At 39.8% G+C, this 13,889-nt stretch overlaps 1 protein-coding gene and 1 long non-coding RNA gene across 2 annotated transcripts in view; both read left to right on the forward strand.

Annotated features, from left to right (window-relative positions):
* Positions 1–6,869, forward strand: part of LOC134677318 (uncharacterized) — a gene marked incomplete at its 3' end in the record, with an annotated part of 82,219 nt that extends 75,350 nt beyond the window's left edge. Inside the window, 5 exon segments of the mRNA XM_063535753.1 lie at positions 152–238; positions 2,910–3,018; positions 3,810–4,765; positions 6,314–6,395; positions 6,772–6,869. Of these exon segments, the coding sequence (XP_063391823.1) occupies positions 152–238; positions 2,910–3,018; positions 3,810–4,765; positions 6,314–6,395; positions 6,772–6,869 (1,332 nt within the window).
* A 7-nt stretch (positions 6,870–6,876) lies between these two features.
* On the forward strand, positions 6,877–10,783 carry LOC134677512 (uncharacterized). Its single transcript, XR_010100039.1, has 2 exons — positions 6,877–6,971; positions 7,959–10,783. It is a non-coding gene; the product is annotated as an uncharacterized LOC134677512 (long non-coding RNA).
* The last annotated feature ends 3,106 nt before the right edge of the window (positions 10,784–13,889 follow it).

Below are 13,889 nucleotides of genomic sequence, written 5' to 3' on the forward strand. Positions count from 1 at the left end.
TAGTCTTATGTATCTTTCAGTAGGAGTAGCAGCGAAAGCGCTATTATTGTTTGTCCTTGTCACAGTCTCACATTTTTTCATTCCCCACCGTAAATTTTCCGAGCAAAGCTCGGTCTCCCAGATATTGTTCTTATATGACTTATTTTTCCAGGTATCTGATTTGCGGCTACCACCCGGTATAACGTTAACGAGGGTCCAACCTAACGAGAAGAAGGAATCAGCTCCCATCAAGTCTGTGGTGAGTAGATAGTTATTTGTTTTACAAGGGGGCAAAATTGTTGTTTAACCGCTCGTGCTAATATTGATACCCGAGTAAGCAAAAGATTCTAAAATTTAACCACGAGCGTAGCGAGTGCTTCGAAAAATGGAATCTTGAGCGTTGCGAGGGTTTCAAAGCACGAGGGTTAAACAAAATTTGCCCCCGAGTGAAACACAAAATTTTTCACCACACCAACCCGAAGGAAATATTAAATGTAAAATATCAAACAAAATCAAACCAAATCAAATCCAAATGAATGTTATGTTATTAAATATTTATCATCCAAAATCATCATTTAAAAGTCAATTCTACCAGCAAATAGAAGAAAACAACTCAAAATTCGCAGACTAAGGGCCCGTTTCTTGTAATACAAGTGGAAGTCCCTTTCTAACAAAAGCTGTCAAAAAGTGATATCCGCTCATGAATCTAGTATAACTGGATCAGTCATGAGGGGTGGAGGGAAATGACCAAACGGGATAGTCTTATGTATCTATCAGTAGGAGTTAGGGTTTCTGGTTTCTCGACCTTTTTAATTTCTCGAGGCACGGGAATTCTCGACCAAAATTTCTCGAGTTTCTCGAGTATCTCGAGAAATTTTAAAAGCTCCATAAAATACAATGTTATTTTTATTTTTTGCTTTTTTACAAATCAGACTCGTAGTATATCGGTGAGATCAATAATCAAACATATGGTACATTTTTAGTCACCATAAATTGCACTTAATAATCAAAAATACAACAACAAAAAAAAACTATAAGTAGGTGCAGGCGTGCGCACCGGCGATGTGTTATGCTACAGTGTATTTCTTTAGGTATTCAACAAAATGTAAACAAACCACAATATGGTATTTTATTAGGCAGCAATATTCAAGTCAATAAATTTAACTCGATGTGACAAAACTTACAGAAGTTTTACTAAGTTTTATTAATTACTCGTACTTACTCAACGTAACAATAAAGCTTGGGCCCTGCCCCGCTGCCGGCGGCACCCTAGGTTAGGTTTTTATAATGTGTTTATATGTATTTTTTATTGTTTTGTAAGTGTTTTTATATTTTACTATTATATTCATATTATAAAAACACAAGCCTAAGAAGAATGATGAATAAAAGAAAAGCTGCTAAAATTGTAATGTTTTGCTAATAGGAATATATCAGGATGATTCGATTTCGATTTATTATTTTTTATCAATAGTATTTTATTAATAGTAATTTAGTTTTGTAATATTTGTTATTACACTTAAACAAAAAATGTTAAAGTTGTTATTCAATAAAAATACACTACATGATAGTTCAAAAGTTTCAAAACATGAAAATCGGTTAAAGCTAGAACGTGAGGGGACGGATCAAGGTAGTTTTTTATTTGGTTGGTAATAAATGTTTTATGTAGGTTCCTACCTGAAAATGTAAAAAAAAAAGATTGTTCATATTTATTTAATTACCTAAAAATATACATTATAGACACATCATGTGTTATACGCGTGTTTTCTTTTTACTTATCACAAGAGATTTATTTCTCGAGTTCTCGAGGCATTGAGTATTTTTTTCCCGTCTCGACTTAGGACAAATTTCTCGAGATTTCTCGCCTCGGGAATTCTCGAGCAGAAACCCTAGTAGGAGTAGCAGCGAAAGAACTATTATTTTTTGCCCTTGTCACAGTTTTGCATTTTTTGTATTCCCCACCGTAAATTTAGTATGGATTATGGTGGGCAATAAATAAACTCGACCAATCATAGTGTCGCATTGCGTATGTTTTGTCTCAAGGATGCACGCGTATCATAGACTGGGAATCCTCTAGACCGAGTTCAAAGCACTTATTTCATGCAACCGATGATGCCAAAAATGCGGGGGTGCGCGGGACGAGGTGAGCGAAGTCCCGTGCCGTGATTCGTCCGTTCAAAGACACGGACGTCACACAAAGACACTTTCGACTCGAACATGGAGTAAAATTTCCGTATGCGTGGCAGAGGGGGTAGCGCGACTATGCTCAGTATGGAGGATGTTTTGTCTGTGTGAGGGAGCGACCACAGAGAGAGAGAGAGATGGTTAGTGACCTGTTGTTTGGCGAGCACTTCTATAGGATCCTACCATCCATGCATCCGCTTGTTTTACAAGTTTCAAGTTTTTCAGAAACGGGCCCTAGTTCGCTCGTATTACACATTGTGTAGTTCCTATAGGAAGTGTACACTAATAATAGGTATCAAAATGTTAACGTCAACACATATTAACTCACATTTATAGACGGGTCTAACGCGAATTTTATTCAATTACCTTGATTTACCGACGTTTCGTTTCGAGGTAATTGAATAAAATTCGCGTTAGACCCGTCTATAAATGTGTGTTAACGTTTAGTTTAGTTTCCGATCACAAAATAGCAGACTATAGTTTGTTTTTTTTTAACATTAGAAAGAATTTGTCTTCGCAGAAGTAAGCTTGTGGTTCCAAACCCGGCACTTTTAGCTGTAATAATTTGTAGTAAATTATATGTATTGACCATGCTACATTAGATAATTCAATAATTATTAACAATTAAAGAGCCTGATAAAAACTGCATGCTTGCTTCTGTTCTTTCTAATGCAAAAAACACGAACTATAGACTAGAATAATCCGTATTTCCTTAAAACAGATGTATGATTTACGGTTGTATCTTGCAGCCGCTGTGGAAGGCGCACGCGCTGGGCGCGGCGCCGACGCCGGTGGCGCGGCCGGCACCCGTCATCAACGCCGACCCCGCCGCCATGATGTTCACCACGCAGCACCCTGGTATGACGAAGCGCCACCCCATTAACCTGGGGTTAACCGGTTAAATCATTAACCTAGTGTCTAATTGTACTGGTAACCATGGTAACGCAAAGGTTTAACCCGTAAACCCCGGGTTAGTGGAATGGTGCAAGTGGCCCTAAGTGGCTAACTAATTAAATAAACTCGTATTTACATTATTGTATGTATAGTATTAGCAAAAAGAATAGATAGTATAGAGGGGTCCTGTCATTGTCAATTTTGTAGTCACGGTACATTTACTGCCATCTATCGACACACGATTAAAACTTAAAATAAAATTGAAAATGTATAAAATAATCAAAATATGTTTACGGATAAATGATTCTTAATTTTTATTGTTCCATACTGATCCATGTTCTTTCACTGATATGTGTTAAAATTGTTAAATACCAAACGGTGTCGTTAACGCCATCTAGCCGAGAATAGGCCAAAGGTAATGGCGCCATCTATTCGAGAATGACTTTTCCTTGTCCGTCCGAGGCACGTTTTTTTCTTAGACTTTATTTATCTTATACAGAGTTATATATATCTCTGGTATTAGGGCCCCCCCACATCTGGCGTCTTTCGAGCGTCGGCGTCTACAATTGTATGTCCGACGTAGACGCAACGTCGACGCAGCGTCGACGCAACTGCGCAGCGACGTCATTTTCCATAGCGCTGGACCGACGCCGACAGACGCCGACGCTCGAAAGACGCCAGATGTGGGGGGGCCCTTAGAATAGAGATTTCGACCATGTGTAATAAATGTAATAATATATTTCTTTAATTTGCAGAACAACCAAAAACAATAATAATACCGGAGCCGGCACCCCAACCGGGGCGCTCCAAAAAGGCGAAGAAGAAGGCCAAGAAAGCCGCCGCGGCCGCCGAGGCCGAGCCCAAGGTCGACGGCACCAAGATGGTCACGCTCCGGAACCCCATGTTCCATCCCAACATGCCCCCCGCCAACCCCGTCAAGAAACCAGAGATTAGGATCCCCGACCCCATCCCCATGCCCCCCAATGCTTGCCAGGCGACCATCACCCCTACATCCAACGGGATGTACACCATAAGAAACCCATTAATGTCCATGATGCATCAGCAGAGCCTCATGGGCCAACAAGCCATGCCCATGTACGGACAACAATATAACTATGTCAACCCTAACACTTACACACCGGTGCAAACGGTACCCAATCCACAGGCGTACGTTCTAGATCCATCTAGAAATTCGCCGAAGCCAGATGAATTCCAGAACAGAATCATGAACTTAGCGTCTTTTACTCAGAAGAACGATGAAGGTTATTCGCTATTCAAAACTAATGAAGACAATCAGCAGAAGAACTTTTTAGCACCGGAGTATTATTTAGAAAATCCAAGCCCTAAGCCGGTTGTGTCACCAAATCCTATAGGCACTAGACCGAATAATGATTCCACCCGATCATTTGACTCGAACGACTCATCATTATTCACAAATACAGTGCGACCAGAGCCTATAGGCACCCCTCTGAAGCAAGAAAACGACTATTCAGGACTGTATACCCCGTTCGGTCAAGAAGACCGTAACGTGTTCAGAAACGCGTTGTTCAATGATAAGAACGTCCCAAGTTACGGCAGTTACGACGACGTGACGAATCAGATGGTGAACGGGGACCCGCTGCCGTACTTCCAGAGGTTGAGGGTCGGCTCGAAGCTGAATAACGAAGTGACGATACACCATGTTACGGAGTCCAAGTTTTATAAGGGACAGGTGAGAGGGATTTTTTTTTATTTCTTGACATTTTAAAAACCCCGTTTTTTTTCAAATTATTCTAATCTTAATTTTATAACCCCAAAAGTAGTAGTAATTTCTCAAAATCCAAAATTAATTCTTAGTAGTCCTTCTTCCTCGCGTTATCCCGGCATTCTGCCACGGCTCATGGGAGCCTGGGGTCCGCTTGACAACTAATCCCATGATTTGACGTAGGCACCAGTTTTACGAAAGCGACTGCCATCTGACCTTCCAACTCGGAGGGTAAACTAGGCCTTATTGGGATTAGTCCGATTTCCTCACGATGTTTTCCTTCACCGAAAAGCGACTGGTAAATATCAAATGATATTTCGTACATAAGTTCCGAAAAACTCATTGGTACGAGCCGGGGTTTGAACCCGCGACCTCCAGATTGCAAGTCGCACGCTCTTACCGCTAGGCCACCAGCGTAAAATTAATTCTTAGTAGTAACGCACTGAATTATAGTGTCGTTTAAATAAATTATTGTTCCGCAATATTGGATATTATAGGAACCCTAGCATTTCGGAAGAAAAAGCCACTACTTTTGAGTCTAAATAAGTTTTTGGCAAAAATTTCAGTTTTGGTACAAGCTTTTATCGCTGACTGTACTTTTCTTACGACAGACAACTAATACTCATCGAGAGAATTCTAAAAACCCCTAACACAATTAGGTTGCGTTTCATCACAGAGTTCCTATGGCCATCTCCTGTCTCCATTATCAGATCAGCACTATGGTACCAGAATATTGCATTGTCATCCGATTTATACATGCATGCAAAATTTCAGCTCAATCGGAAATCGGGAAGTGGATCAAATTTAACTTGCAAGATTTGATTACAGACCGACAAACAGACAACGGTCAGGTGAAAGTAAATAAAAGCTTGTAAAAATGGAGTATAGTTAGTTACAAGGAGACAAAGTTATTGTTTAAGCTTTCATGTTAAATTTTGATATTCGAGCAAGGATTACATAAGCCAATTTATCGAGTGGTTTGAAAAGTGGAATCTTGGACGTTGTTAGGGTTAAGTTTGCTGCCGAGTCAAATACAAAAAAAATTACCACACTGAGGCACTGGTCCCACCGCGAGCTAGTAAGCTATGAGCTATCGGCTATAAACACGAACAAAAGATAAGCACTCCCGTGTAAATAAAAGAGACACGGCGATATTTATAGCTCACCGCTGGGCGAGTAACTATAAATATCGCCGTGTCTCTTTTATTTACACGGGAGTGCTTATCTTTTGTTCGTGTTTATAGTCGATAGCTCATAGCTTACCAGCTCGCGGTGGGACCAGTGCCCAACGCGAGGTAAATAATAACTGTAAAACTACAAATTAAATTCAAATTAACCATATTAAATATTTTTCATTAAAAAGTTATTGTAACAGCCAAAATTGGCAGACTTGTGGATAAAATGCAACTTTTACAGTAATTTTTGAAAAATAAAGAGAGCTTTTACGAGCTGGTGCGGTGAAAATATTATAATTTTGATTGTCGTGTAATTAATTTATGTTATTATTTATGGTAGGACGGGTGCGGCGCTGAGGTGCGCGACGAGTCGCTGTTCTCGCGGCCCGCGTGGCCCAGTGTGTACCCCAGACCACAGTCCGGTAAGTCAAATCGATATGTGTATATGCATAATACGCGATGTGTGCCGAGTGTGGGTTCGAGATTTTATTACCACGGAATAAATAATAGTACTGTACAGAAAGGAAACTTTCCACAAAACCGAAGTTTGACAGCGATTCAGGGTCGAATCATGCTGTCCCTTTTTAATATATGGCAGTACCCCTTTCGGCTATTTAGGGTTGTCAAAATTCAAGTTATTATTTTATTTGCGGTCGGGCACGTAAAGGGACGTCAATTTGTGTTCTTAAAATTGCTCGGAGCAATGTCGAGCCGAACGGAGCCGAGTTTGCCCGAAGTCAGGAGTTTGGCACCGTTTATATTACAAGTTAGTAAATAAAATATTGTGATGTGTTGCAGGGGGCGTGTCGTCGCCGAGCTCGCTGTCGGGCTCGGGCGGGGGCGGGGGGGGCGGCTTGGGCGCGGGCTCGGGCTCCGGGGGCTCGGGCGGCTCGGGCGCGGGCTCGCCGCCCGACGACACGCGCTTCGGGCCCGTGCAGCGCCCGCCCCACCCGCACCCGCACCCACACCCCCACCCCCGACCCGTCTAGACATCGCCGGTGAGATATACTACACAACCGGCGACAACATACCGTCGGGTGACAAGCAAAACTCACTAACTAACATCATTGAAATTATTAGACAATAAACCGTGTTACATGTGTAATAAAGTGCATTGTTACTTTATTTTTTTCATAGCACGTAGTGAGTTTTGCTTGTCACCCGACGATATTTCTTCTTTACCTTATTCATTGTTAAATAATCGGCCAAGAGGATGTCGGGCCATACTCAGTGTAGGGTTTCGTAGTTACAGTTCTGTCAAAATAGGCCAAACGGGGGCTATTAGTAAAATCATAAGGTATATAACCTTTGCAGCGCTTTGTACATTACGTCTTTTTACTAAAAAAAAGATTTTTTGCAATAACTCACAAACAAATGTTCGCTATAGTTTTCATTGAAAGTATTTATTAAGCTCTTGTTTCACAATTTTTTTCATATTTTTTGGACCCGTGTTTCAAAAGTTAGAAGGGGGGGACACATTTTTTTTCTTTCGGAGCGCATATTTCCGGAAATATTAACAATATCAAAAAATGGTTTTAGTAAACCCTCATTCGTTTTGAAAGACCTATCCAACGATACCCCACACTATCGGGAAAAAGAAAAAAAAAATCAAAAAAAGCTTTTTGTATGGGAGGTACACTAAAAAAAATTTTTTTGTAACTTTTATTTTACTTTCTCTCGCCATGCAAATTAAAAAAAAAAAGCAAAGCAATGTATCCATACCAAATTACAGCTTTCTAGCGCTAACGATCACGGAGCAAAGACTCGGACAGACAAACAGACAGACCTGGCGAAATTATAAGGATTTCTAGGTGACTACGAAACCCTAAAAAGAAGATTAAACCTAAGGAAAATATTCCCCACAACCCAAAATTTTACAACCGATTAAAATACATATAATTATTAGATGCCATGTGTATTAAATATATGATATTACCATTTTAGAGTATTATACCGTAGACATTTATTTATTACTTTCTTTACAGAATCCCACCGAAACCGAACCACAAACCGACGAGCACAACACAAAATCCAAAATCTTCCAAACGACACATTATTCAAAAATATGTATCTATGATTTAAATACTGCAAGATATACGATTCACACAAAACAGCTAAAATCAATATAAACTATACTGAGTCAAGCAGATCTTGTCAGTAGAAAAAGGCGGCAAATTTGAAAAATGTAGGCGCGAAAGGATATCATCCCATAGAAAATTTGAATCTCGCGCCTTTTTCTACTGACAAGATTTGCTTGACCATCTATATTTAGGAGCTCTAGAAGGACGCGCATTTGAAAAACAATTGATATACATATACCGTTAACACAATATGGAACGTAACTGGCTAACACTAAAGTGGGCCCACGGATAACCAGTTCGCAGGACGATATCGACCTGTCAGTTGTTCGGAGCTGTCAAATTTTGCGTTTAACTGACAGGCTGATATCGTCCGGCAAACTGGCAACCAGTTGGGCCCCTTAAAGCTCAAATTCCTTGCATATCCAGTAAAACTCGCCCCTATAGGCGTTTGGTGTGAATGGTGTAAAAAAATATTAACATAAAGACATTACTTTATAAAAATATTGACATAAAAACATTACTTTATTTCATGATTGTGACATGAATATTTAATATCGGATATGACATTTTAAGATCACAGATTGACACGAGATACCATTCGTCCTACGTCCCAGTAGGACCCTAATTTAAAGCACTTACAAAACTTAGGGCGAGATGCCCCTCAAATAATTAACGTTAGCCGGTCAGATCGTTAATACTCTATACATCTAGCGCGACTTCAAGTATGGACTCGCGCGCGCATGGTTACAGCCGGCCTAGCCAAGGTGACAATCGCTATATATCGCTACGATAACGAAACGCTTCGTGTCTCTATCACTCTTCCACAGCGGTCGGTAACAAGCGGCCCGCGAGCCTCCCTGGCTATTTTGTATGTAATATTGATAAACGTCAATGTCTGATAAAGTCATAAATATTAACAGTGCGGCCCGCGTCAACTTCGTTAACTACTATGTGGCCCTTGGCTGCTAAAAGGTTGCCGACCGCTGCTCGTCCATATTAGTGCGACAGTGACGGTTGCGTTTCGATCGCTACGGAGCGTAAGCGATTGACATGTTGGCTACGCGGCCTGGTATGATTATCGTTAAATATGGCGGCAAAGCAGCCGTCAGTCCATAGAAAACTGTCAAACTATTCATACAAATTGAAACGTAGAAAGATTGGTGTAACTTTAGTATACGATATTGACTTATGAAGCACGGAAAATGTAAAACATCTGAAGATTTAAAGTTTTGTGCCTTACAACACGAATGCATCACGCTTTGATAATTCGTTTACAACGATGTTCGCGATGTATTGCTATAGTACGTCGACTCGATATAGCGCATAGCCTAGCTAGACTATAACATTATATGTGACGTTCCACGACAAAAGGTATGTTATGGCGGCTGGCGTTTACGTCGCATAGCGCCGCAATAATATTGGAGCGGCGTTAATAATAGCGTAAGCGCCAACCGCCATAAGGTACCTTTACCCGTACGACGTCACATATGTGAACGATTCTTGTTATGTCAATTAATCAACTTTTTTATTGACATTTGACACTCGTTGCCACGGTTACCATCTCCTGGACAACTCTTAAAACCCTGATATATGACGCCTCTGTAACAAAACCACCGGTGGTGGGTCGTAGGTAATTCGCCAGTAACTGATCGCCCTAACCTAAAAATGAATTCTATTTACCTACAAACAGAATTCATTTTAGCTTAAGGGCCCCCCACATCTAGCGTCTTTCGAGCGTCGGCGTCTGGTCAGCGCTATGGAAAATGACGTCGCTGCGCAGTTGCGTCGACGTTGCGTCGAGCGTGGCCATACAGTTGTAGACGCCGACGCTCGAAAGATGCTAGATGTGGGGGGGCCCTAAGGCCTCAATAACTGGCCAGCTTTCAATATCTGGCCACCTTATGCTAAAATGAATTCTGTTTATAGGCGAATAGAATTAATTTTTAGTTTAGGGCGGCCAGTTAATTTTGCCTGCGTGACAGCGCAACGTGATAAGTGATACTTGTTTAATCACGTGGATATATCCATCCATAATAAGTCTTCTGTAAAGATTTGATTGACACTTTTATCATCAATCGTGTCATACTTTTCCAATGTATTTCGATTATTCATTATGTTGATTTTGTGAATGAATAATCCAACATCTTGTCAAAGAAAGAGACAATATGTTATCAATGTGTCTCAAGGACTTAACGCATGTAATAAATCTACCGCATGGCGCGTAATTATAATTACTTGATTACATATTAGCAATAAAGGCAATTTATAAGTCTGATTGTAATTTTCACAGACCGATAAGACTTAGAGCTGTAATTAAAAGACTTAAAATATCTACGCCTATTTGACAAAACCCTGAAATGCTAACCTTAGAACCTGTGTATAGTTTTTATCCTTTTGGATGACAAGAACGCGAAAGGGTTAAACCAATTGATATTTCGAGGATTTGAATCAAAATATCAGTATCTCCTTTTTATGTTGAATCAACCTTGAGTACAGGTTTTTAAACGATCGCCTGTAACCGTTGCAAGCCTCCGTATGCTACGATATCCGCTCACCAGGCTGTTTACCACGTGGTATAATTGGCAGCTCCAAGTCTTATCCCTGTACTGAGCCTTTGGCTCTCGACCCCAAAACTGACGTATGACGAAGTTTGTATGGAACTAATAAGAGTATTATAACCGACCGCAGGTTGTATGTAAACGATAAGTGAAATGTATATTATAGATGAATGTGGTGTTTTATTTATCATGCCTTACCACTTTCCTTAACCTTTTGGACGCCAATGACCGATATATCCGCACCGCAGGTCCAACGCCAAAGACGGATTTATCGGTCACAGACCACATAGCAACATAGACCTACGTGCATATGCATAAAGTTCAATTTCAGTTTTGTCACTTCGGTGACGTGGCGTCCGAGTGTCAACTTTTGTGTTTGACACGGCGTCGAAAAGGTTAAACGCATAGATTTTTCGTCCCACGGACGTGACGGACGCGATATCACATAGGTACAGATGTAGTGCATAATTGTTTTCCATCGTATTTTCTCGGAAACGTTCGTATTTGTCATGCTAGTTCAGTCAACCGCAGTACTTTCTGTACCGAGACTGACTGAAATAGCAAGACACGTTCATTCGTTTCCGTATGTAGCGAAAAGTGCCTACGAACAGAGAAGTCGCCTGGAAAGTCGCTGAATGTGTTATTATAATTCGTTAACGTTTTTGGAGCAATCCACGGGCTGTCCCGTACAAACGCATTTTATTTCCTGTGTTGAGACTTTTTTCTCGGCATTTATAGCAGGCGATTATTTTTCTGTGCATATTTTTGACCATTTGTCATAGAAAAGGAAACTCTTATACCTTTAAATCTTCAGAAACTTCGCGTTTGTACGGGACAACGGTAGACGATTTCGTGGAATGCTTTTTTGATGACATTCCTAGCATAAAGAAAATGGTCGAAAAGTGCTCGATTGGAGACCACTGACTAGCAAGCGCAGCGTAGGACGTTCACCCACAAGATGGACAGACGACCCTTTTAAGGTCTCCGGAAGACGCTGGATGCGGGTCGCTTCCAACCGGTACGAATGGAGGTCCAAGGGGTAGGCCTATGTTCAGCAGTGGACGTCTTATGGCTAAGATGATGATGATGACTGGCATAAGGTCTACCGATGGGACCGATCGATGGTCATTATAGTTCGTTTTTTTAGCATTAGAATGAACTTTCAAGAAGGTAAGCGATCTTGATATGTCTTTTAATTGAAAAACGGTTTTTAAAAGTCAAAAACTATTACTTATGAAAGCAGAAGAATATAAATGATCGTATTAGATTCATAATTGTTACATATTTGCCGTAACTTATTTTTAAAATGTGTTTTTCAATTAAAGACACATCAAGATTGTTTACCTTATTTCTAATGCTAAAAAAAAACGAACTATAGTTAAAACTACACTTTTTTTTATAGAATTTTGTTGTTGGGTAAATGAAAAGAATGTTTAAACTTTAAAATATCATGTTCATGTTTACTTATATCTATAACTGCAAAATTGGCACACTGTGGCACAAATTTTCCATTGAAAAATGCTGCATTCATAGATAAAACGATTTTAGACTAGGTTGCTAATAAACTAATATCATGTCGCCTGCAATAATATGTTACTCTTCAATGGCCGCAAAAATATGTGACGCGCTCTTATGGCTCTACAAATAACTAAGATCGTGTCAGATATTTTTGCGGCCTTCATTGTATAACATATTATTGCAGGTGACGGTACAGACGTAGTGCATATTTATTTTCATCGTATATTCTCGGAAACGTTCGTATTTGTCATGCTACTTCAGTCAACCTCAGTACTTTTTGTACCGAGACTGATTGACATAACATACTCGTAACACGGTCGCACGTTTCCGTGAAAATACAATGGAAAATAATTATGCACTACGTCTGTAATAAACGCTAACATGGGTAAATTTCCAAAACATGTATTTTATTTATAATATAAACATTTTTATTCATTCAATTTGATCGTCTAACAAGAATAAAGAATAAGTCATGCTTTTAATGGTGGTCCCACACTGTCTGTTATGTTATATGAAGTTATGGGTCCCGTAACACGAGCAAATAATTAACCCTTTAACCGTCTGATATTATAAGACATTACTTATCCAGCTCATTACGCCACAGTCTGATAAATAAGCCAAAGATCTGATTTGATTTTTACAGCACATTTATAACTCCCGTAACTATGCCAATCTTACTCTGCGTCGTACAATTACTGCCGGTGGCGACACGAGCACGCTCGATCCAAAATTCCTGGCGGTTAAAAGGTTAAAACAATTTTGTACTCCTCAAACGATAACAGTCTAGTTTAACAATTTTAAAAAATGACCCCCGTTCTGAGTCATGGCTTGTCCAACAGGTCTCCATCGCCATACAGCGGGGTAACGCTGCTAGTGTGATGGGGACCTTTGGACCCGGCATGGCTCAGAACGGGTTTTAGTTTGTTAAGTTTTATACATACATACATAATATGTAAAATTGAATAAATATATTTATTTATTTTAAAAATGATGAAGTTATTTCATCTTATCAGTCATTTTATCTTCAATGTACGCTATCATTAACTCATCATTGCAGTTGACATTGCTTGTCACGATATAAACATAACAACATTTTAAATACATTGCCTCTTAGAATAAATTTTAAAGTGCACAGTCAGCGTCATATAGTAGCATCCAAAGTATTCAAATATGTAGTTCAGTACACCATATTATTTGTATGGCGTACCGAACTATTTGGATGCTACCTACTATACGACGCTGACTGTACCAAAAATCAAAACAAGTTATTTTTAAAAGTAGCTGAATAAATGTTGGTCCGTTTGAGGACTACATCCTACAGTTTAATTTATTGCTCCTGTTACAGGGTCCACCCGATATAACATTGTGTGGCAGGACATAATAAAACACTATCCATACTATCATGTTGTCCCTGTCACTGTTATATAAGAGCCAGTGTGTGACCACCATAACACAGTTTCGTTCCACAATTGAAAAGGCGAATTGAGTATTATAGATAAATGTCAATAGATAGACATTTCTTAAGTCTACCCTGTAGCATAGACTCTATAATATAAGTAAAGAAAGAGTGGTAACTCCATACATCAGTTTTCTTACCAAAACGCGCGTTATTTCGTAGTCGACATCTAGCGCCGTGTAGCGGAACTATCAGTACTCCTACTCGACACCAGATGTCACAAGTGTAGCTACTGACGAAAAATGTACTATTAAAACAATTTACAACTAATATTATAAGCAGAAGGGGTTGAAAATAGACTGC

The sequence above is a fragment of the Cydia fagiglandana genome, chromosome 26 (genome assembly GCF_963556715.1).
Source record: "Cydia fagiglandana chromosome 26, ilCydFagi1.1, whole genome shotgun sequence".
NCBI classification, from domain to species: Eukaryota; Metazoa; Arthropoda; class Insecta; order Lepidoptera; family Tortricidae; genus Cydia; species Cydia fagiglandana.